The sequence below is a fragment of the Podarcis vaucheri genome (genome assembly GCF_965113315.1).
Source record: "Podarcis vaucheri genome assembly, chromosome: 8".
Taxonomy (NCBI): domain Eukaryota; kingdom Metazoa; phylum Chordata; class Lepidosauria; order Squamata; family Lacertidae; genus Podarcis; species Podarcis vaucheri.
In genome coordinates this window covers 5,835,611-5,861,085 of record NC_138766.1, presented here as the reverse complement: position 1 = coordinate 5,861,085, position 25,475 = coordinate 5,835,611, and the positions used below count along the sequence as shown (strand labels likewise).

The 25,475-nt window shown below is 45.5% G+C and overlaps 2 protein-coding genes across 4 annotated transcripts in view; one reads left to right on the top strand and one right to left on the bottom strand.

Annotated features, from left to right (window-relative positions):
* Nucleotides 1-4,795, top strand: part of PFDN1 (prefoldin subunit 1) — a 30,380-nt gene extending 25,585 nt beyond the window's left edge. Inside the window, exon 4 of the mRNA XM_082234704.1 lies at nucleotides 4,535-4,795. Coding sequence (XP_082090830.1) covers nucleotides 4,535-4,618 — 84 coding nt within the window. The 3' untranslated portion in view covers nucleotides 4,619-4,795. The remainder of the gene's footprint in view (nucleotides 1-4,534) is intronic.
* Nucleotides 4,796-9,368: 4,573 nt separating this feature from the next.
* Nucleotides 9,369-25,475, bottom strand: part of CYSTM1 (cysteine rich transmembrane module containing 1) — a 33,060-nt gene continuing 16,953 nt past the window's right edge. For all 3 annotated transcript variants that reach the window (XM_082234719.1, XM_082234720.1, XM_082234721.1), the window contains exon 3: nucleotides 9,369-9,974. In XM_082234719.1, coding sequence (XP_082090845.1) covers nucleotides 9,868-9,974 — 107 coding nt within the window. In that variant the 3' untranslated portion in view covers nucleotides 9,369-9,867. The remainder of the gene's footprint in view (nucleotides 9,975-25,475) is intronic.

Here is a 25,475-nt window from a genome sequence, read left to right as displayed (position 1 = left end):
CCGCCCCACTCCCGGTGGCCGCGCAGAGCTGCCTGCGGTCCTGGGACCAGCGCAGCTCTGCCCGGCCACCGGGAGCCGGGGGCGAAGCTCCGCCCCGCTCCCGGTGGCCGCGCAGAGCTGCCTGCGGTCCTGGGACCAGCGCAGCTCTGCGCTGCCATCCGGAGCAGGGTGCTAAGCTCCGCCGCGCTCCCGGTGGCCGTGCAGAGCTGCCTGCGGTCCTGGGACCAGCGCAGCTCTGCCCGGCCACCGGGAGCCGGGGGAGAAGCTCCGCCACGCTCCCGGTGGCCGCGCAGAGCTGCCTGCGGTCCTGGGATCAGCGCAGCTCTGCGCCGCCATCCCGAGTGGGGCGCTAAGTCCCGCCCCGCTCGGGATGGCGGCACAGAGCTGCCTGCCCTCCCGGGACTGGTGCACTTCTCCCCATCGCCAGCCCCACAAGCTCGGAGGACAGCGGGGAGGCAGAGCGTGCCTTCCCACTGTTCCCCGACCTGGTTCTTCCAGCCCCGCACCTGGGGGGAAAATAATTTTTTTTCCTTTATTTCCCCCCCAAAAAACTAGGTGCGTCTTATGGGCCGGAGCGTCTTATGGGGTGCAAAATACGGTAGATTAGTTTAAGAGGCAAAGCCTTCAAGACTTCTCACTTGGAGTGTGATTATATCATTGCTTGCTTGCTTGTTCTCTGCATTGAAAATCTTTTGATATAAAAGCAGATTGTAAATTTTCTAAATACATAAGATAAACTTCACGGATCATAGGATAGTTAAAAATATTTGACTTCGTTGCCCTCAGATGGTTACATCTTTCCATTCAGCTGAGAACTATGTGGGCAATTTTAAGCATTCCAGTGATGGCGGCAGCTCCAGAAACTCAGTAGAACCATAGTAACTTCACATTGCTCCTGTCTGACCCCTCCCTGTGGGATAGGACCTCCCCCCCCCCCCCCGGGGCTGGAGAGAGGAGTACTCTCCAGAGAAGCGAGAGTGCCCTGCTGTGTCTCGAGATATGATTATCACTTTCCCTAAGAGTCTTCACACACAGTGTCAAAAGAATGTAAAAAATGAGAAGTGTTAACTTTAGAGATTCATAAACTCCAGGCCAGACATTTTTTTGAGACTGTGTCACAAGACACTTGACATCAGGGGTTTTAATTCAAGGCAATTGTATCATACCCAAGGATTCCAAGCCTTCGTGAATGAAGGCATCTGATTATGAGCATCTAACAGGCTGACACTTCAAAATGTGATGCCAGTGCTTGAGAAGAGCATCTTCAGAAAAGGAAGCTGACCTTGCCATTTAGCTCTGTGGATGCAGGGATGCTGATCTATCTGTCCCCTTTGGTCCAGACATAGCAGCATTCTGCTGCTGCTGCTGCTGCTTGGAGCCTGTGGCTGAAACTGGCTAGTCTGTTCAGATTGCCAGCTCTGTAAGGATAGCAGACTTCACAAACCAGCCTTCTCCGATATGTTGCCCTTCAGAGGTTTCAGCTTCCATCAGCCTTTGTTAGCAGGGGCTGCTGAAAACTGGGAAGTTAGTTTTAGGGAATAAATGGAACACATTTCTTACAGTGTCTTAACATCTAATCCTCAGAGATATTGCGGCAAAAGCTTCAATCAGACGGATTGGCCATGAGCCAATGTAGCACTTAACTGCCAAGACTGCAATAATTTGATTCATATTTGCAATAGCCCTGTGAACAACTCAATGCTGAATCCTGTACCTGAGCCAGAATCAGGAGTTCCGCTAGCCACCCACCTACCTATTCCAACATATAGTAAGTAGCTGTATAATCTCTCTTCTATGCAAGGCAGACGCTGATCAGGAAATTGTATGCTTAGTTTTCATAAGTCAGTCATTGTGGAGTCTGACTCACGGGTTCCTGTGTGGTTGTGGAATTCCTGCAGGGTGACTGTTGCCTTGATCTCTTTTCTGGATACCTGTTTGAATGGCAGCTATTTACAGATTTTGCTAGAAAAATTGCTTTGAATATATGCTGGGAGCCAAAAGCCAGGTGGGCGGGTGGATAACAGCAGGTTGCTCGATTAAGGACCTGCACAAGTTGTGAGCCCATCGGGGGCTCTTGGCTGGGACATCTTCAGTTTGGTCAAAAGTTGTGCAGGGCTGACTCAGCCATAGACCATTAAGGCCTTGGCAGAGAATGTGGGAGAGTCAGCAGTGGCCGAACCAGGCAAGCGGCTTTTTCTTCCGCCAATGTGCTGGAGGTTGAGAAATCCATTCTGGATAGTAAGATGGTGGTTACACTGGAAATTCTGCTACCTTTTTGCAATTGATTTGATTTCTCAGAGGACAAAGAGCAGCCAGACATCCCCACTGTGTTGATTCATTAGAGAGAAATATTTGTCAGACTTGGAATGATTAGCTCCCCATGCACAGCTGCCAGGTGAACTTGCTTTCTTGAGCAGGCTCTCTGTGTGGCATTAATATAGATCACTGTCCTTCTGATAGGTATGTTGAGCCAGAATCAATTTTTTTCTTTGTTCTCATGGATGATGATTGCCATTTGAAAAGCTTTGTTCATGAGAGTTAAGAAGTTTCCTACTTTCCCACTTCCTACACTTCTGGTGCCTTCTGCGTTGTTATTGTTATTATTATTGTTGTTATTATTAATTATTATTTTGTATACCACCCTGAACCTGCATGGTACAGGTTTGTAAACTTTTTATTCTTGCTGCCATGTGGTCAGGTGGAAACAAATAGTATAAAGCTAGAAAGTGTTTCCTGCTTTGCGGTGATGGCCCATTTTTGTCCTGGGATCTGACATTGGAGCTGGTAATCATACCAGACTCTTGAAGGAAGCTGGTAACTGGCCCAAGCCTTCAGAGCCACTAGAGAGATAACTGGCATAGGTTGAATCCCACCTGGGGAATCTGGATGGGAACGATGATGTGGCCGTTCCAGCATTCCTTAGCATATGTGAGCCCTTTTCTGGGTGGTGTGCCTGCTGGGGAAATGGCTTCACTTTTTGTTGGAAAGTTATTAACAATGACTGTGGGGACAAGTGTACTAATTCCACCCATGAAAAGGGAATCGTTCTACCTGTGCACTATTTTCTCTCATCCATGTATGAGTCTAACCGCCACCCACCCACCCACCCACCACATTCCCACTAGGCCTTCTATCTTACTGGAAAGTCAACATACCTTTCTGGTCTTTGGGCTTTTTGAGAGAAACGGCAGGCAAACAAGAGAGTAGAGCTGGCAAAGCACCATGGTGGCACCTCGTCTTTGAAATGCCCTCCCTAGAGAGGCTTGCTTGGCATCAACTCATTTATCTTTCCAGCACCAGGTGAAGACTTTTTAATGTGCGCATGCCTTTTGCTTATTTTGATATTGCGTCCTCTTACTGGTTTGAGTTTTGTGGCTGCAGTTGTAAGGGCTTGCGATGGGGGTGAGTGGTGGTCCTGCCTGCCTTAGCCAGCACCCCCTTGCACTCTTGCTGGCAGAGCAGAAATGAGGGTGGAAGAGAGTTCTGGGGTTCCTCTGGTTTTTCCCCAGGATTGTTTGTTTTTTAAATAAAAGAACACTTCCCCTTCATTTGGAAAGCAATAAGAAGGAATTAAAGGGGCTTAAGCTCCGTTCTTTTCTTGTCACCCCTCTTTCCCGCCCCAAGTACTCCTGCTGTATGACACAGTCTGCATCAGAGAGCCCACAGTGGTGAGTCAGCGCTGGCTGTGCTAGCACAGAAGTTTGCAGTGATGCGTATAGATCTGTGCAAACCATCTACCTTGTCCCCAGTTCCCAGAGCAGAAATATTTGGTGGATGTTTCAACCAGGCCCTTTTAAAACTCATTTGTAATACCTCTTTAAGGATGTTTTAGTCAGGATTTCCTGACAAAGGTATTGAAAATCATTCAGCTTAGAAACATGGTCATTTACTAAGTGTTCAGCCTGTGTCTTCAATTAAATAAAACATTGGATTGAAAATTATATTGCTCTTCTGTCTTGAGTAAAACTCATATTGAAAACTAGATATCAGAGGTTTGTCTGCCTAGAGGAATGGCTGACATACTTTTGCAAGCAACATTCCTCAGTTTTGGGTTGCATTTGCCTCTTTCCTGGCTTAAAAACAAGGTGTTCCTCACCTGCCATTAGTTAGGTGCCCATGAGTACCTGCAAAGAGGAGGGGGGAGCCTAAAGCTAGGCTTGCACCCTGCTGTCTGGAGCAAGGGGGGGCATGAGGGCAGAGCAGTACAGCCCTCGTTTCCTTTGTCAGGAAGAGGAAGTGGTGAAACCCCATCTCTAGGCAGAGCCATAGCCCTTGTGTCTAGTAGCCATTATCCGTCTTGTCTAAGGAGAATACCTTTATCCTCCACAATTTTCTCTAACCCTCTTTTAAAGACATCTAAATTCCTCTAAGCTTTTCAGTATGGTTCTTTTTAGGGGTGCTGTTCAATCAATGCTAGCCTCAGTTTGATAGTTGGCCCACTGATGTTGATGGACATGAGTAGCTAAGGTTCAGGTCTACTCTGAGTGGAGCTTGATGGAATACAACTCTTTGCTGTTGCTTTTGTGCCTTTCAGCAGAGAAAGTCGTACCTGGAGCGGAGTGTGAAGGAAGCTGAAGATAACATCCGGGAAATGCTGATGGCTAGAAGAGCACACTGAGGGTTTCATCCCCACCACTGCCTGCCCCTTACCTTTGGACTGAACAGTTGGAAGCCAAGCATGTTTGAAACCTTGCAATAAAGAACTACCTGTTGAAGACACAAGGAGCTTGAGTTATGTCATGTCAAACCCTCCCTGTATTTTGGTGTACCAGTAAATCCTTTCTGTGTTATATAATGTGGTTGCCCGACCTGTCCTGGGTTCTCTGTTAACATGGACATTTTTCAGACGCCTCTTCTGTTGTCCCGCATCTGCATTATTCTAGTTTCAACTTCCCACAAATTTTTCTGTTGAAAACCAAGCTGTAGTTCAAGAATAATGCCTGGTCAGCCTTGGTCTGTTCTGCACCATCAGCAATAAGCACGAGGTCTTTGCGGAAAGGAACTGGTGTTTTGTTTGTGCTCCTGAATGCCATGCTTATGCCAGTCAATCTGGGATTAACCTAATTCTGGTTACACCGGGGGGGGGGGGGATTGTGGGAAGATGGAAGCAGAACTCCTGTTCAGAGTGCTAGGATTCTTCCTTTCCGCTTGCCTCTCCCTGTAGAAAAAGGTGTACAGGGCAGTTAATGTCTAGGGACCAGGAACACTAGGAAAAGCAGTACATAAGAACTGGGGGAACTGGATGTGCACTGACTGGATTTTGGCTTTCAACAGGATCGTGTTTTGGTGTGGCAAAGCTTGGAGTGGGGGATGGATTCCACAGCGAGGCAGATTAGGATGGTGGGAGTGGTTCATAGTTGGCATGGCGCAGTCGGAGTGCCCTTTCAGTGGGCAAACAAGCAGCTTGTTGCTGTGAAAGACGCCCATAAACCGTTGCCAAAAATATACCAGGACTCTGTAACATTTGCAGCCTTTAAAGGGTAAGAGGAGGATGTCATGCTGCTGCCCCCTTGTGGCTGATATCTGTACCATGAAGCCTGCTTCCCCCATTTTATCCTCACAACAACTTGGGTAGATTAGGCTGAGAGACAGTGACCCAGAGAAATACTGCCTCCTAGCTGTCCTAACCTGAAACAGCTCCTGTTTTATCCATGTTGACAGTGCACCATTGAAAATGCCCCTGCTCCAAGCTTGAATTAACACAGAAGAGACCAGTTGAGGACAGTATTTCTCCATCTGTAAATGGCAGGGACACTGAGCCCTCACTTCTGGGGAGATGGGAAGATTGTGCTCAAGTTTCACTTTAAGTAGACCTGTTGATCTTAACTGGCCCAACTTAGTCACACTAATTAATTTCAGTGGGTCTGCTCTGAGTAATAGGTATAGCAGTTACAATCTTATCTGGCCCTGGCAAAAATCTTACCTAGGGTACTGCACCATCATATTTTTTACACACACACCCACACCCATTGCATATCAGGCTGTATTCAGAGTTTAAATTGGATTATGCTAAATCTAGTCTGTTCTGGGAAGAAACCAAGTTATAGTCAGAACTTGAAAAATACTCCAAGCTCAAGGTGAGCCCATAATTGTCCTTCACCCAATGCTTCTCTACAGCCCTCCAGAAGGTATGAATAGCAGTATTAAGCCATGAGTAGAATCGATTTTAAACAAAAGGTTGGGCTGAGGGGAAAAGGGGAGGGGTCTGTTGGCGCACCGTTGTGCATTGGGAAGAGCTGCTGTAATCTGGATCCCTTTCGGTCTCCCTGCTGGGGTTCAGGTTCTTGAGTCAAGCTGCCTTTTGCTTACTTCTCTGAAGGAACTAGAATTTCTCCAGTTACAGGCTGCTGCTAACAGATCACTAAACAGAAATATTGGCTGTGTAGAGACATCTGATGCTGCCATCTTCTGGTATAAACCCAGTTTTAATCCAGTTAATAGATTCTGGCTGTAATTACCAAGTCTAGGCAAGGTAAACATTGACAATCCTATTCAGACAATCCTCTAGCCTGTACCAGCTGGTCTCTTCCAAACATTGTTGGACTACAACTCTCATCATCCCTGTCCACTGGTTCTGCTAGCTAGGGATTATGAGAGTTTTAGTTCAACATCATCTTTGGACCCAGAAGAGGGTGGCATGGGAGTGTTGTGGGCGTAATGACACACTCCACGGACAGAATGACCCGGAACCAAACCTCCGTGCAAAATGAGGATTGCCTTTATGTATAATATTTGACATAGCAGAATAGGAGAATAATTTAAATTATTCTTCTGCAATATCTGAATTATCTGTAATTAAATTCTTCTGCAATAACTGAATTCTAAAGAGTCCACTATAGTGCCATCTGTGCCCTTCCTTGAGGGTTGTAGCCAACAGGTGATAACAAAAGCTCCTAGCCTTCAACACTTTGGGTAGAGAAGCTTGTTGGAGGCACCGGTGGAACAGGACTGGCTCCATCCGTTTGCTCAGTTGCTGCAGACCTGGAAGTGCATTACTGAGCATCAGGCCTTGGTGATGAGGTATTAGTGCACACAGAAGGCATGAACCATAGAATCATAGAGTTGGAAGAGACCACAAGGGCCATCGAGTCCAACCCCCTGCCAAGCAGGAAACACCATCAGAGCACTCCTGACATATGGTTGTCAAGCCTCTGCTTAAAGACCTCCAAAGTAGGAGACTCCACCACACTCCTTGGCAGCAAATCCCACTGTCAAACAGCTCTTACTGTCAGGAAGTTCTTCCTAATGTTTAGGTGGAATCTTCTTCCTTGTAGTTTGGATCCATTGCTCCGTGTCCGCTTCTCTGGAGCAGCAGAAAACAACCTTTCTCCCTCCTCTATGTGACATCCTTTTATATATTTAAACATGGCTATCATATCACCCCTTAACCTCCTCTTCTCCAGGCTAAACATGCCCAGCTCCCTTAGCCGTTCCTCATAAGGCATCGTTTCCAGGCCTTTGACCATTTTGGTTGCCCTCCTCTGTTGTCAACCCTTCTTGGTTCTCCAAACAGGTTCTGGGAACACTTGTGTAATTTTTTTTTTTTAAAAAAATCCTATCCTTGTTCCTCTTTCCGAGATCAAATGCAGCACAATGCTTCTGATGAATTTTCATTTCAAAAGAGGCTAGTAAAAGCTGAAGTGTTGTGCTCCTGTTCATGATTGGGGCGGAGCGGGAGAACGAATGGAGAGCCTGCTGAATCCCTGGCAATGGCGCCATGGGAGTTTTTGCTTGCTTCTGATACCAGCTGGTGTTGGATTGCCATCTCAGAGATTGCTAGCTCCCTCTGGCGGCAGCTATCTGTTAGCAGCACTTTTGTTGCATCTCTGTTGGCTAGTTAGTACTTAAAACTCTCCTTAGCTCCTCATTCTCTAGCTGTCCAGCCAACATCTATACCTTCTGAAATATTGACTGAGAGACTGCAAAACTGCTCAGATATTTTTAGTTTGCTTCCTGGAAGGGTAAAGAAAACATTTGTGCTTCTGAAAACCAAGCTTGTATTAAAATTTAATTTAATATAATTTAAATGTATTTTTTTTAAAAAAAACCATCTGTCTAGAACCAAGAGGGAGCTGTAGGTTGGCACCATGTGTTTATTTCTTCCTTTGGTAAGTTTGAGGGACTCTGTGCAGCCTTGTTTTCTTTTGGAAAACAATATATTGAAGGTTTCCTTTGCAGTGGCCTATTTGACACAAGGCACAGGTGGAGCAGGTAAGCAAGGCACACACACACCTGGGCGAGGACTAAAGTAATGTCTGCCCAATAGCCACGGACCTTACTGTAACTTCATTGCCCAACTGTCCTCTAGCTGCTCTTCTCAGCAGAAAGTCCGACAGATTTATGGTGCTTTAAATATTTATATTCCACCTGTTCCATGCTAATATTATGATCCACAAAGCAGCTTAACATGAGTATAAGCATGAAGCAGATAAAACTGGCTGCGATGTGATTCCAAGAATTTACAATAGTGAGTAGTCTGTTTCTAATTCCTGCTCCTTGCGTAAAAAGATTAGGCCACGCTACAGCCACTTTTCCTAACATCATCTGTAGCAGTTGAAAGATTCCTGGGAAACATCTGAGAACATATTGAGCAGTATGACAAAGCCACCACAATCTAGTTCATAGTTCATTTTTTTCTTCTTACTAGGCTAAATTAATTTAGATGCTCCATTACCTGCCAAATGAGGTTTTGAAAAATGCCCACTCTCAGGTATCCATGTATTTCAAAGGCAGTCTTTCAATGCCAAATTGCTGAGCAACCCCCACCCCTGATTATTTCAAATACATATTACATGCAGGCATAATATATTCTGGTGGCACACTTTAGCTCAACCTTGTCTTTAAGTCCTTGCTTGATAGCCGTGACGAGGAACTGCATGCTGGTGAGGACGTTGGGCTTTGCTTGGCACAGAAGGTAAGCCAGCTGCCATGGGAAAGACACCCTCTCCTCTAGCCCACAGCAGGCTTCGGAACATTTTCTGCAGGCTAGTAATTTTTGTGGGCTTAGAAAAATGAATCTGCAAGATTGCAGCTTGACAGCAAAAACATTTAAGGTCCGCTGGACTTGAGAATGTATTTGGCAAGGAAGTTTAAACTGGGAGAAAGGAAGGGAATCTTCCTTGAGCTTTTGGTAGATTCAGCACAAGCTTTTCAAATATTTTTCCAGCAAGCTTAAGGTAGGAAAAGGGTACTAAGTTCTTCACAGTATGTAGCCCTGCTATTCAGTTAAATACATCTGAAGCAGCTTAAGCAGAGGCTAGCTTCCAAAAGAGCTTTTGGGGAACAAACAGGCAGCTATTGGGCATTTCTATCTTTGGATGCCCTCTAAACACACACACAATAACAAAAACTGACCGATACTCTTCATATTACTGGACCCAAATCTTTATTGAGTCCAATTTGTTAAACCAGAAATGAAAGCAAGTAAGAAAAACAAACAATGATTGGCTTAAATTATTGCATATTATTCCATTTCTAAGAATGGTAAAAATTATAAATACATAATTTGTAGTAAAAGCCTTTTTGCCAAAAAAAATATTTAGCACATTCTTTAAAGAACCACAAAGTTGTAGAAACAATGCTATAAAGACGTGGGGGGAAGGGAGGTTTTCCTCCACTAAAACTAAAAAGTGCATAACCAACATCACGGTGCTATCTCTAAGGCAGACAGGTGTTTCTGTCGCCTGTGCAAAGCAGATTTTTCATTACAGTACTAAAAAAGCAGTTGAGAAGATCAGAGGGAGAGGAGGGGGGAGGAGGAGGAGGAAGAGAAGGAGGAGGAGGAGGAGAAGGAGAAGAAGAAGAAGAAGAAGAAGAATGCATAGCACTCCAAGTCAGAGGTACTGAGGCTTGGGCTTCTCAGGGCACTCAGGTCAGCATGTCCCAAAGGCAGCAGCAGCACAGCGCAGTCCAACACGCTGTCAGGCAGGTACTTTCGGCAGAGTTATCCCTTCGCTGCTCTTCCACAACATACACTAGGAAGAAGGGAAAAACACACGTCAGAGGAGCTGCACCCAGTTGTGACACATCACCCACAATGCAAGAAGAGGCCTGTGGCCAACTCAAGACTTTATTTACACAACTGTTCTCCCATGGCTAATGATACTCAGAGGGTCGTGGGGCTCAGTTTTGCCCAACATGAATTTGCCATGCTGTTTGCAGGTAACGTGGAGAGAGATATATACACAGAGAAGCCTGGAAGGTTCTTGAATGTTCATCTTGCACATTTAAAGAAAATTAAGCATCTCACTCCTTTACTAATGTAGAAGGGTAAAGGTACCCCTGACCATTAGGTCCAGTCGCGGACAACTCTGGGGTTGAGTACTCATCTCACTCTATAGGCTGTTTGTCCACAGACAGCTTCTGGGTCATGTGGCCAACATGACTAAGCCGCTTCTGGTGAACCAGAGCAGCGCAAGGAAACACGGTTTACCTTCCCACCGGAGTGATACCTATTTATTTACTTGCACTTTGATGTGCTCTTGAACTGCTAGGTGGGCAGGAGCAGGGACCGAATAATGGGAGCTCACCCCGTCGCGGGGATTCAAACCACCAACCTTCTGATCGGCAAGCCCAAGGCTCTGTGATTTAGACCACAGCACCACCCACATCCCTAGAAAGGTGGAACTCTACCCAATTAAATAGCAGAAAGTAACCCTTCTCTTGCATTCCAGAATTCTAACCAATGAAAGCAAAAGGTGCTGGAATAACTGATAGGCACCTGGGTATTCTTAAAAACAGTTCCAATAATACAAATAATAAACAATTTAACATAAAACTACCTGCACTTAGATTTTTTACTCTGTGTTGATCACCCTTTTGCGCTAAGGATCATTTCCCAAAAAACATTTCTGCCTTTGTCCTTGTGGGGCCTTCTTGGATTTGGCAAATGCCTGGAGGAAGGCAATCTCGATCAGGGCAGGCTGAAACTAACCAAACAGGTTTGTCTTGAAATCTATCTGGACCTTGCTTTGTGTTGCTAGCCTGAATGGATGAGGAGAGTCTAGCGAATGCCGTTTATGTTTGTCTGCACACAGAGAACACACTGTTTTGCTAGGCTCCAGCATCAGCCGACCCGACAATGGCTCCATTCTCGACACCCCCATTGCTTCTTGCCCACACGGCCACTGACACCTCAGTGTTACTGTAGGAATGCCTCATAGTCCTCCTTGGGTGTGCGAAAGAATATTCAGCCCCCTTCTCTCTCCCCATCTGTGAATGGAAGCTATTTCACAACATCTTTAAAGATGTGCAACGTCTTTAAACTTGGGACCAGTTATCTGAAGGATTTAATGTAGCGTATACCCTCCTTCAGGGTATACCCCTGAAGTATACGCTATAATGTAGCGTATACCCCCCTTCAGGGACGCGGGTGGCGCTGTGGGTAAAAGCCTCAGCGCCTAGGGCTTGCCGATCGTAAGGTCGGCGGTTCGAATCCCCGCGGCGGGGTGCGCTCCCGCTGCTCGGTCCCAGCGCCTGCCAACCTAACAGTTCGAAAGCACCCCCAGGTGCAAGTAGATAAATAGGTACCGCTTACCAGCGGGAAGGTAAACGGCGTTCTGTGTGCTGCGCTGGCTCGCCAGATGCAGCTTTGTCACGCTGGCCACGTGACCCGGAAGTGTCTCCGGACAGCGCTGGCCCCTGGCCTATAGAGTGAGATGGGCGCACAAACCCCATAGTCTGTCAAGACTGGCCCGTTCGGGCGGGGGTACCTTTACCTTTACCTTTATACCCTCCTTCAGGTCCCCTGGGCAGAGAGGGTCTTTCCAAAGACAGCTCCTAGATCACAGAAAGCTCACCCAGCAGCTATGTTTAATATCCTTTGGGTGCCAGGGGAAGAGCAAAGTACTTTTTACCCTCCTAGGCCAGGGGTCGGCAAACTAAAGCCTGGGGGCTGGATGTGCCCCCCCTGGCTTGTAAATCCAACCCGCGGACCCTGCTGCCTGCTCGGTCAGTCCCCGCACGCTGTGGACGCCTCGCCACACTGACTTCCACGATGTTGGCACGGCTTCTGGGAGGGCGCTGGCGCTGGCGTGGCTTCGGATTGCCTGCAGGAAGCTCCTGCAGCCAATCTGAAGCCTCGCTGCCCGCACACTGAGGTAAATCTGGCGCGGCAATGGACAGAGAGATGGGCGGGCGGGCCTGGTCCGCGCCATGGGCATCGTGGGTCTTCAGCCGGAGCTTGGCATGCCTAGTGGCCCTGCGTCTGGCTTGGTGCTGGAGGGTGAGTTGCCCACCACCTGCCCGGCACTCCACGTGCGTGGCCTGCCTGCCAACCTGGCCTCGGACGATGGAGCGGCTGTTGCTCGTCAACAACAACGGCGGTGCCGAGACATGCTCCTGAGCGCGTGCAAAGTGCGTTCCTCCTCCAGGTCCGGAGGCAGCTGCGGGAATGGCTTGCAGGGTATTTATATTTTTCAAAATATAATCCGGCCCCCCACAAGGTCTGAGGGACAGTGCACCGGCCCCCTGATGAAAAAGTTTGCCACCCCCTGCTCCTAGGCCTTTCAGAACTACATTGGGCAAGGAAAGGCAAAGGGACAGGGGAGGGAGAACTCAAGCTACGCTGCACAGCACGCAGCCAGGCTGGTGCCAACTGGGCAGGAGGTATGGGGCCGCATCTTCCACATAGACTGGTGTGCTCTGTGCCCCCAACCTGAGGGAGTGTCATGGAACAAGAGGACGAGATTCAAAGCTTCCCCCAGTCCATCGCAACATGCCTCTCCCCCCTCCCTCCTGCCAGAAGCCCAATGGCACAGGGGCGGGCACAGGGGTTTGAGGCCTGCATGGGTGCAGCTCCTTGTCTACCAGGCTTTATTTCACCCGGGTTCAAAACCCAGTTTGGCACCCCCCCCCCATGCATTTGCACAGGCCCACACAGGCTGGGAGCCTCCATGGTGCCCCACTGGAAGCTTCACCCGGGACAAAAAAACTGGCTATTCCCCCCGTAGCTACAGCTCTGCTACCCCCAACTGAGTTTGCCAGTTCATTGGGACCTGCAAGGAAGTCTCTGGGACAGGACTTTATCTGTGGCCACACTCAGACTATCAAACTCTAAGTCAAGGGAGACTTGGCGGCCCCCACCACCCACAACTAGGTAAAATGCCTCTTTTTCAGCAAGCTTTGACAATCTTAGCTGAGGAGTTCCACATTAGAAATGCAAATCATCTCGCAAAGAAATACCATTTAACCAGCTGGATGGAATTTCCATATCGTAAATTAAAAGTGTTCGCAATATGTTTATTATTATTTAATATCCACAATCAATATATTTAATTAAATATATATGATTAAATGCACAATTAATAGATTTAATATAGTCAATTATTAAACAAATTTAATACACAAACAAATGTTCGTGTGTTTTTTAACAACATAGGACACAAACATATTTTTTTTAAGGCTTTAAAATGCTGCTTCTTGAATACTGCAGCCCACAGACCCATCCTGCTGGACCCTCCTGCTTTGACCATCTTTGCTATTTAGTTCCTCACAGCTGGAATTGAAGAAAAGCTTTCATAAGGTCTCTCAGGAACTGCAAGGGCTGCAAAGACAACCAAACTCCATCCCCTCAGCCTTGATTTTAAACTGGGCTCTTGGCTTGCGCCAATTGATTAGCATAGATAAGGTAACTGAGCAAACATTCTCAGTGACTGCTTGGCTTCCTCTTATCTTAATAAATTTGAAGGCTAATCCCTTAACAAAGGTAAAACTTGAAAGCCTTGTTACCACCTCATTCACTCGACACAGCAAAAAGGGCCTCATAATTGTCCCCGGAGTGGTTTTGCACACTTCAAACAATTTTGGAAGCTGCCCTGGACATTGTGGGACATTAATATTTATTAAATAAAATAATCTCCAATTTGGAACAACTGAATTTGGAAAAACTGCCAGCAGAAGGAAGCTTTGAGATATGGAAATACATTTACGGAACAGCTGTTTTCTCCCTAAAAATGAAGGGGGCCATCCCTTTCCAACTTCCTATGGTAAAATCCCCACCCCATATGGCACAACTGCTCACTATGGTGTGTGTGTGACAACACACAAGCTGAATGAGGAGACTGGGGGCAGCTATGAATGTGGGGAGAAGCACGAATGCGGGGAAGACGCACAGTCCTGGGCTTCTCAGCGCTTGCACTTGGGCAAAGAAAAGAGGGTGGGAAATAAAAATTGCAATTCTAGGGCAGCACTTGGGCTGGAGCTCATTTAAGTGCCTCTCTGACCAGAGGAAGAACAGGCATCCTGGACACTCTGGCCGCCTCTTGGCTCTTAGGGGAGAAAGAAGATAAAAATAGCCTCAAAGTGTGACTAACTAGTTCCACAATTAGATGCAACTCCATTTAGAAGTAAGTAAGGGAGCATTCCGGATTGGAAAAAAGTATGTTGGGTGGGTCTACAGCATTTTGATCTTTGTAAAGTCAGCAGGGGGTGGGAAGGCAGTCAGGAGATTCAAACATTGCACAAAGACAATAACAGCTTAGAGAGATCTTTGATCTGAGGCCGGGAGGCTGAAGGATTCCTAGATACAACAGGCAGTAAAACTTCATTGCAGAACACAAGCTGATAGCCGGCTCTGTTTCCAATGGGAGCGTTTTGCAAGATCACACACTGGGGACAAAGGGGAGCTCCTGCTCTCTTCTCTCTCGCCCCAAGTGCTCTGTCAAAAGGGTGTCACTCTGGGCTCAGAGACTATGCAAGCTGCCCCTTTAAGTGACGTGGAACCAGATGCAAACAAATGTTTCACTCTTGTAAAGCAGGCAGAAAATCTGAAAGGATTCCAGGAGCCCAGGGGTTACTGGGGGAGGGGGAGAGCCTTGGGCCCCCTCAAGGCTGCTGTGCAAAACTCCCGTTCATCTGCAGCCACTGGCCATGATGGCAACCAAAGCATGTGGGCCGAGTGACAGAAGGCGGTGGGAACTCAAGATTTCCAGACTTTTTTGTTTACAGTGGTACCTCGGGTTAAGTACTTAATTCGTTCCGGAGGTCCGTTCTTAACCTGAAACTGTTCTTAACCTGAAGCACCACTTTAGATAATGGGGCCTCCCGCTGCCCCCACGCAATTTCTGTTCTCATCCTGAAGCAAAGTTCTTAACCCGAGGTAATATTTCTGAGTTAGTGGAGTCTGTAACCTGAAGCGTCTGTAACCCGAGGTACTTCAAAATTCCTCAGGGTGCACGTCAGCACTCCCAAACTCGCTATTTGCCCCACAAGATGAGGTGGGGCTGGAGAAACATGCAGTCACCATCGGTTAGAGGTTCCTGAGAGGGAACAGATTTTCTTAATCTGAGTGAACATTTAAGAAATTGCATCTTAAATATGAAACAAAAATGGAAGACCCACAAAAAATCATTTTGAGAGGCTGCCCCCCCGAGCCGTTTCTCCCTTCTATGCATTCCTTCTCCTTATTCTTACCTTGCCGACCCCCCACTCACTAGAGATAAACCTGGGTGTCACTGGCATCCTGACTCTCATAGCTCAAATCTTTGGACCTCCTCACTCCAATGGTTTCAAGACAATGTTGAGCACCTACAGTTGCCATGACAACTATGAAGTATTGATACCCTCCGGTTGAGACAGGAATGCTGAGGCCTCCCAGAGCCTTTACTACTAAAATCCTCAACATAAATTCTGGGACTATCCCAGTCAGGTAAGGGAGGAAACCCGCTCAGTAGCAGGGGAGGAAAGTTCACCATCGGAACCCACGATCCGCCATAAGTATCCATCACAAGGTAGGCAGGTGCCAAAGTAGACAAGGGATGCTGGAGAGCAAAGATGGGCTCCCTCTGGATGACCACCAGCACCCCTTGGCCCTTTGCTTTTGCTGAGCCAGAAAGAGCGACCCACATGTCCCAGCCGACGTGCCCAGGTCTCAGTAACGCAAGCTGGTTACACCTGGTGGGATGGGGTGGTCTTGGATTAAAGTATGTGCGAGCAAGATCTCATTATGGAATGACCTGGCATTTAATCGCACCACCAGCTGACCTTAGAAGCTGGTAGAACTCAGGGATACTGTGGCTGAGGGCAAGTCCAGAAGACAGAACAGGCATCAAGTGTCTGATCTGCCCTTTCCTTCACCTGGTAGCTCAACACCTGCCCTTGCCCCATTTTGACCTCTCCCCCCACCTAAATCACTTATTCAGGTGCCTTCTTCTCCGCCCTTCCCAATTGTTATCAGTTTATATACTGTTTAATTGCCAAAGTGGATTCTAAGCTGTTTACAAGCATAAAAACGATTGCAAATAGAAACACAAATACTCATTACTAACATGGGCTCTAAAACAATTGCACCAATTGCACTAATATAAACATCCAGAGTTAAAATGTGTGACCATGACACACCTGTTCCAAACCATCTCACCACACCAATATATTAAAATAGTAGCAGAAGCCAACAAGTGAACTAATAAGTTGTTAAAATGCACAAGAGCAAGACTGGCCAAAAGTTGCTGATAAAACTTGCAAGGCCTGCAGCTAATTCTGCTCCAAAGCCCTGTCAAAAACTTTACACTTGCTGCACCCCTGAAATAAAAAGGCCGTGTGTGTGGCTCAGCCCCTGAAGCTGGAGGCAAGCGAAACGTGATCCTGTGCCAACAGCCACTGTAACAAGAGCTCCGCTTGCATGCTCCAAAACAACTTGAGGACATTTGGAGAAGGAGAGCTGCTGCTTTGCATAGGTCAAAAATATATATTGCATAGATCGTTCCAACCATATTCTCCAACTGCCACCATCCGCATTGTCCCTCTGGTCCATCTGCAAAGGTTCTTGCCCAGGGTCAAGCCTCTACCTGCTCTCCACCCCCTTTTAAACTATGGAATAGGCTAAAGATCTTTCAACACAACACCCCACCTATTGGGCCAGGCAGTTGTAATCTTTAATAATAATAGTAATAGTAATAATAATAATAATAATAATAATAATAATAATAATAATAACAACAACAACAATAATAATAATTTATTTGTACCCCGCCCATCTGGCTGGGTTTCCCCAGCCACTCTGGGCGGCTTCTATAGAAACCAAAAAACACTAAAATATCATACATTAAAAACTTCCCTGAACAGGGCTGCCTTAAGATGTCTTCTGAATGTCAGGTAGTTGTTTATCATTTTGACATCTGATGGGAGGGCGTTCCACAGGGCGGGCGCCACTACCGAAAAGGCCCTCAAGACTGCTTAATCTGGGCTACAGGGAAACAGACCCTGGAAAGAGAAGGGGTAGGTTGGCAGGCAGAGGTAACCGAGGCAAAGATCATTTTGGGAGGCTGACAAAGTCACAGGGTAGCTGAAAGCAATAGAACTTCACTTTATGCCTTTTGACTGGCTGTTAAGAGAAGGAAGCAAGGTGGCAACTCAGCCAAGGCCTCTCAAGAAATCAAATCTGGGTCATGTCAGGGTACCTGGGCTCTGGATCCCTCCCGGTCCCATGCAGGCAGATGGGCCACTAGCCAGAAAGAGGACTCAGCAAGGAGGTATTTTCATTGTTCTGTGTCAATCAACAAGGGTTTTAATGGAATCATTTAATTGCAGAGTTGGAAGGTTTCACAAGGGTCATCTAGTTCAACTCCTTGCAATGCAAGAATCTCAACACATAGTCCCCCATCCAATTTGAAACCATAGCAGACTCTGCTTAGCTTTGAAAACATGCTAGCTGTTTTGAGAATTCCAATTCTGAAAAGTGTAACTCCTCCAGAATTTTCTTGGACTGTATAGGCTTTCCCTCCCTTACAGTATGCCCCTAACCTTTGCAGCCAGACTCCCTACTCCATCACAGGGCCAGGGTTTCAGGCTACGGAATAGGATTATTACAGCTTACCTTTTTATATCTCACCAGCATATTGCCCACCTATAACACTGCTATGTGCCTTTCTCTGTACGGATGACTTTCCTAGGGAACGTGGTGAAAGCCCCTTAAGCCCCCACTCCCAAAATACCGTATTTTTTGCTCTATAAGACTCACTTTTTCCCTCCTAAAAAGTAAGGGGAAATGTGTGTGCGTCTTATGGAGCGAATGCAGGCTGCACAGCTATCACAGAAGCCAGAAAGCAAGAGGGATTGCTGCTTTCACTGCGCAGCGATCCCTCTTGCTGTTCTGGCTTCTGAGATTCAGAATATTTCTTCTGTGCTACTTTGGATTTAATATGGATTTTGATAACATTATGGTTATGTTTTAAACTTTGTTTTATTGAGATTGTATATTATCTAGAGAATTCAGGATGAGGCAGTCAAGAAATACTCATGAATATTTTTAATTATAAAAGTAACGTATTTGTTCACGTTTTGGACGAGGCCCAAGGCAAGAACACTAACCTCCATGAAAGTGGAAGGCACTCACCTCTGCCTATCAGAAGGATCTCGCCCCACCTGTGAGAATCCTGAAAACTGAAATTTGTAAGCCATGCAGCCCTTTGTAGCCATGCCCAAAGCTCAGAACTACCACTCTAGAATCAGTTACTTTTCTAAAACCGAGAAAGCAGATTCTTCCTAGAAACTCGCTGAGCCACTTATGGCAGCGGATATAGTTTAAAACTTCCTACCTGGAGTCCTAAAGGCAGAAAAAACACTTCTGAATCCGAACCACTGCCACTCCCACCACCTTGCAAGTTCATTATCTAATCAGCTGCAGAGAAAAGAGCGCTATGCTTAATCATCTCTGGGTGTTGAGACATATACCAGGTACCAGTCCACACAATGTAAACAATATTCACGGGTGTGTTTTTTTATTTAAAAAACTGCATTACCTTTGTCTTACTGCAGAGACCTTTATCTTGGGTACACACATTTGGTTTCTGCCCATACTGGATGATTAGCTAATGATTAACCTAAGAAAATTGAGTTTTAGAAATGTTCCCTTGTACTGTGAAAAGTTAGATGCACCTGGGAAGCTGAATCAGTTTATCCAATGCAAGTAGCAAGAAAAGAAGCTCTTGGAACAAAACCAGCGACTTGCCTAAAACAGGAAATAGCCATTTGTCCGAATAAAATAAAAAATAAGTTATTTCCCAACTTTATGGGCCAGCCTAATTATAGGACTGGCACCGAACATCTGCTGTGTTTACCTACAGGGGAAAGCTCTTGGGAAGGAACACTCAGATTACTAAGCCTTTTTACTCACCAAGCTCCTCCTTCCAAGCAAGGCAAGGCAAGGCAATGTGCTGTGATAGGAATTTTATGGTCTTAGATATATGGTAATGTTCATAACTGCACATACATAGATCAACACAGGAAGTCCAACCTGGAACCATTTTGATTCCTAAACTGACCAAATCCTTTCTCTGCAAGGTTAAACTGGAAAAGCCTCCCCATTGTCTCTTTCCTCACAAATCTTGTTTCAAAGATATGAATAAGGTGTGAGCCTGTGACCTGGCCCAGGAAATATTTTACCACTACAAAAGAATGGCCAGGCTCCCCAGGAAATCCAATCAAGCAACCTGCCAGACAGGAGATAAACAAGGACAAGAGAAAAACAACATTTAAATTTCTGTGATGTAGGTGGGATGTATCTGAGGGGTGGTCTTAGGTTACACCCCTTCTGTGATGTATGCATAATGTTTCTGGGGGTGGTCTTGATCTAGAGGATGGGAATTTCAAAAGTCTTTATAAGCCCTTGCACAGCAATTTTGGGGGTCCTCTTCCTCTCCTGCGTGTGAGGGGAGCACCCTGTTGCAACAGATTAATAAAGATCAAGCTTACTAGCTGCTTTGCTTCTCAATATTCTCTGGTTGGCCTCTGTTATTTTCTCCTACCAATAGGGAACCTATGTAAGGACTCTATATGGGCTCTTGGATACCCCATAAGGGAAAAGGGCATATTTTTATTTACAACAGTGCTCAATGGGGAGTCAAAGATCCCCCTTAGCTACCAGAAAATAATAACATAAGCGGGGGGGGGGGCAGATTAATGTCTCCTCTATCAACAAACACCTGTTTAACAGGCACACACTCACTCCATGGATTTTCTTTATGAATGCACTATTCCATTCTTGGGTCACTCTTGAACCCACCATGTGGGAGATGTGAAGCTGTGTTTTCTCCAGTACTGCCCAGGGTGCAAACTGCCTTGCTTCTGTACTGGTTGAAATTGCAGCCAAGTGGGGCCGTGTGCCCTATTTTACAGAGGACAGTCCTCTAACGGGAAGTGGGGGCTGCTCAAGTTCACTTTAAATATAAAGGTAGAAAGGAAGAGCATGGACCACAGCGCCATTAAAGCACAGCGCCTAGGGCTTGCCAATCAGAAGGTCGGCAGTTCAAATCCCCACGACGGGGTGAGCTCCCGTTGCTTGGTCCCTGCTCCTGCCAACCTAGCAGTTCGAAAGCACGTCAAGTGCAAGTAGATAAATAGGTACCGCTCCGGCGGGAAGGTAAAACGTTTCCATGCGCTGCTCTGGTTCGCCAGAAGCGGCTTAGTCATGCTGGCCACATGACCCAGAAGCTGTACACTGGCTCCCTTGGCCAGTAAAGCGAGATGAGCGTTGCAACCCCAGAGTCGGCCACGACTGGACCTAATGGTCAGGGGTCCCTTTACCTTCAGAAAGGAAGAGCAAGGGATTTGGAGCATATGGCACACAGAGTTGCCCCCCCAAATGATTTTTGGGGCTAATTTATAAAGTTGGGGTGAAACCCTTCCTTACATGTATGTCCTGATTTCAGATGTTCTTAGGGTTGTTACCCCTATAGCTACAAATGGGTATTAAAAGGGGGGGGGAATCTTCTGTTAACTAGATGTTATCTTCAAACTATATCATTTCCACCATTTCTTTTTTCTACTGAATCTGATCATGGTCTTCCAGATTACGTTTCTGAATTATCTGTAGGTGCAAAAAGGAAAGCACCCACAGCTTTGAGCTCCCATGCTATGCCCACAGTGGTCTGGTTCACACAGCACAACTTGGCTTGTCTTCAACCATGGCTTAATCGGGACCATGCCTTGCCCAGGTCATGCGGCTTCTGCCACTTGCAAAGGTTTGTTCTCGTTTTACTTCCGGCTGACTCAGGTCTATGGATGGATGGCAAGACCTACTACAGCTTCCTTCAGCTGCACCAGGAGGGTGAGAAACCAAAAGGGCACGCAGAGAGCAGCGGAGAGGCATGTTCAATATTTAACCATAGTTTAAGAGAAAATGTGGCTGAATGAGGCAAATCTATTTGGAGGGGAAATACAATGAATGTATGCATTTGTAGCTAGAGTTTATATTCCCCCTGGAATGTATAATTCCCCTAGGAACAGGTTTTTGAAAGATTTTTTAGACAGTGTCCTTTTTGAACTATAGCAAGAAAACCTGTTATTTACTGGTTAATAAAGATAAATATGTTCCAATTTACACAGGGGATATGTTCCAAGGCACCACACATTTAAGTGAAATCATGTATACCTGAAACACCATTGAAAAGCTTGCAAGCACTCCGTCCCCTCCCACCCCTTTTATGACATTTTGGGGTCACTTCCCAGTTTGGCGCAATGCCCTTGTGCCTGCTCGTGCACATATCTGACGCGCCTAAAATGACTGCTGCCTATACTGTATAAGCTTTCTGTTTCCTCTAGCAGCCTAACAGATCAAACATTTTATCGCATGAAATGTGCTGGGGATCACCCATGTCAACTTGGTTATTTCTAGTTTTGTAATGACTGGTTATTTCAGCTGACTGACTCGTTAAGACAAAATGGCATGCACGTTATTATAAGGAAAAACCAAATATACGACAAGAGTGGAGGTACTTCTCAATTATAAAAGCATCTTATTTGGCTTAGCGAGATAGTAAAATTACAAACACAGTGTGAATGTTGACAGAGCAACCTTACAAGTTATTTTGTGCAAGATTCTACAAGAAAAAAGTCAACAATAGTAAACTACCCCTCCATCTGTAAGTTGTCCAGTGCTAGATTGTCTTGGCCTAAAGTGGCAAAAACCAACCTGTGCCTCCAGCACAGAAACAGATCCAGGAAATGAGCAGCTCTGAACTTGTTCTTTCAAGGAGAGTGTAAATCTAGCACAGTACTTTACATTACACATATGTTTATACACACACATTCTGGTATCTGTTAATATTTATTATTCAAATGATGTCTAGCTTTGGTGACAACTGCAGGGCTGTGCCACATTTATGTTTGTGGTGTCCAATTACGAATCACTATTAAAAATGTGATATTATCAAGGTGCCACTGATGTGAATTGTGCATTAGTTCACGTATTTTGAAAAAATAAATAGAAAGTGCAACTGCATGGGGTGGGGGGGTGGGAAGAGAGGCAACTGGCCATTCTGTTTTTGCCCCTGTAACCAGGAGCCACGTGGCAAAGAGCTTTTCTCTCCCAGTTTCTCACACTGATTGGTCTCCGTTTCTTGTTGGAAAAGGCAGAGTAGAGAACTAGGAGTCCGGAATTGCCAGCAATTGTTTTCCTTTAAGCTTGAGATCAATCCAGGATTGCATAATTCCTTTATTGCATAATCTGGTTGGAGCCAGTTAAAATGTTATACAGATTAAGTTTCTGTTTCATGAAAATGAAAAATACAGGAGGTTGAAGGGGCAGGGGAGGAGAGACTGCAATCCCAGGTGTCTTAATTTTTCTGTGCCCGTTTGACCACACAAATGTCACTTAAAATGCAACCTGCATGAAGCCAGCACGGAGTGCAGACAGCCAGAACCTTTTCCTTTCTAAGAGGAGATGCACATGTTGTTGTTGTTTTTAAAAAAAACACAGCCTACGTGCCTAATTAAACTAACTCTTCCAAGGCTGGATAAAAAACGTGATGTGGCCTGTTCCCATCTGGAATGCAAGGATCATTGTAATTACAAGCTTTCCCCATAATTGTATTCCCATACAATGAAATAATTGACCTGTTGAATTTATGTCTTCCACGTCCAGGAACTCTGTTTTCCCACAGCACCAATCCTAAATCAAACCCTAGGCTGTCATCCTGTACCCTTTAAATGCCCATTAAATACAAAAAGACTTAATTCTGAGTTGATAGGTATGCCATGTAAATTCTCAATGAGTCCTTAAGTTTCTCTGCAAAATTTTCATATTTGCCTTTTTGGAGCTTGGGGGAATTATTTAAAATTCACCAAGACTTATTGTGCAGTAGTATTTACAGAAAATATCTAGAGAGTACCTGTTTTCAAATGAACCCACCACAGGAAAGAAGCATCCTGGTTAACAGGAAAAAAGGAAAGGCAAGCTACAGAGAAGTAAGGCAGAAGCAGGAAAATTACGCTAAAGGAGAGGGCGAAACAGAACCCAGGGATTCCCTTTGGCCTGGTGTTCAAACAACTTGCTTATCAATCATTCACTGGCTAACTCACTTAGGCTGACTCACTTCACAGCAATCACTTAGAAGGCCTGGTACCTGTCCATTTTGCTTCATCCATTTCTCCTTAGGAGGACTGGGAGTTCAGAGTCCAGGATCTTTGCTCAGGGCATTAGAGAAGGAAATCCTGGGTGCCCTGGGACCAGTGAGAACCAATTTGGCAGCCACTGGATTATACAATGCCAAGGCAACATTCCCTCTACAGTGGTGCCCCGCAAGACGAATGCCTCGCAAGACGAAAAACTCGCTAGACGAAAGAGTTTTCCGTTTTGGGGGTGCTTCGCAAAACGAATTTCCTATGGGCTTGCTTCGCAAGACGACAATGTCTTGCGAGTTCCTGCTGGTGTTTTTCCTTTCCCCCCCTTTTTCTAAGCCGCTAAGCAGCTTATCAGCTGATCCAATAAGCTGATAAGCCGCTAAAAGCCGCTAATAGTGCTAATAGAGCTAATCCACTAATCCGTCAATGGGCTTGCTTCGCAAGACGAAAAAACCGCTAGACGAAGAGAATCACAGAACGGATTCTTTTCGTCTTGCGAGGCACCACTGTATTAAATATCTTCACTGACTGCTTGTATGCATATTTAAAATTATTTTAATACAGAAGCACTTTAAAATAACTTACATCATAGTAAATAAACTCAGTGTTCAATAGAATTTTATACTATATTTGTTGTCCATTTTTCTCTTACCTCAATATACATTTAATAACTAGAATTTCAGCTATTTTACATAACTCCCCCCCCCAAAAAAAAACATTAACGTAGGAGAGTTCATTACTTCCCTAATTAGTTGCTGCATAAATTCAAAAAGTAAGAGATATATAGGATTTCGGGGGGAGGGGATGTTTTCAACTGATTTAAATTTACTTTGCAAATTTCCAAAACCTTTCATGAATTAACGTGCATCCCTTTTGTGACTCATGGGGTGTCAAATAAAGGCCTCTGATACCTCGTGAATCACAAGGTCTGTACATTTCAAATTACTTCTGTGCTGCTTTTCTATTCCAAGGCTGCTAAAATGACAAAGACATGACAATCATAGAGTAAAGTTAATGAAATTAGGATTACTACCAAGCAAAACCATGACACTGCCAGCAGACAATCAAAAGTGTAAATGGGACACCTATTCTCTTCTACCTGATCATATTTCTGCCACATCAATCTATTCTCATTGATTAAAACACAGAATAAAATAGGGCGATCCAAAAGATACCAAACCTGTTAAGCAATACAAAAGCATTTTAAGCATGACTATTCATCCTTAAGCACAACACCTTTAACTAGCCCCAATCCTGAACGGTTTTCTAAATTTAAAAAGTTGCTCTAATATCTTATATGACTTTCTACTACGAGAAACTGTTGTGCCAATATATTTGCAAACTTCGCCCGAACTCCACCCCTTCTTTGTCACTGCAGGAAGATTATCTTCCTATGAATTATTGAACCTCTCGTTTCCTTGCAGTCAGTTTATAACCTGAGACTGCAATAAAATGAAAATGAGCTTTAAGGACATGTGGAACAGAGAGGCTTCGGAATGTGTTGCTGTAATAGCTAGCATTACACGTATAATTTTGTAATTAATAATTCCTGAAATACTGGAACCCTTCACTTGCCACATAGATATAGAAAGGAAAAGGAGTCCATTCTGTCAGGTCCTGTGCAAGCGGTCATCCAGCCTGGGCCCTGGTCAAGGGTCCCAGGAGCTCAAATGGGCTTCTCACTGGCTCTGCCCCAACTGAACTCTTCCTACTGGGCTATGGGTGGCCAATAAATACACTGGCAGCACCACTTGTGAATGGAAGACGGAATAGAGTGGTATTATTACTTCCCTTGATCTGGATACTATATTTGATGCTGCCTAGAATAGCATTAGCCTTTTTTTGCTGCTGCATCACATTGTTCACTCATGTTAAGCTTGTGTTCCACCAAAACCCCTAGATTCTTTTCATGTGTACTACTAGTAAGCCAGGTGTCCCCCATCTTATATTTGTGCAGTTGGTCCTTCCTGCCTAAGTGTAGAATCTTATATTTGTCCCTACTGAAATTCATTCTGTTAGTTTGGGCCCAGTTCGCCAATCAGTTACGGTCATCTTGAATATTTGGCGATTATGGCTACCTCTCCCAGTTTAGTGTCATCTGCAAATCTGATGAGCATATCCCCAATTTCTACATCCAA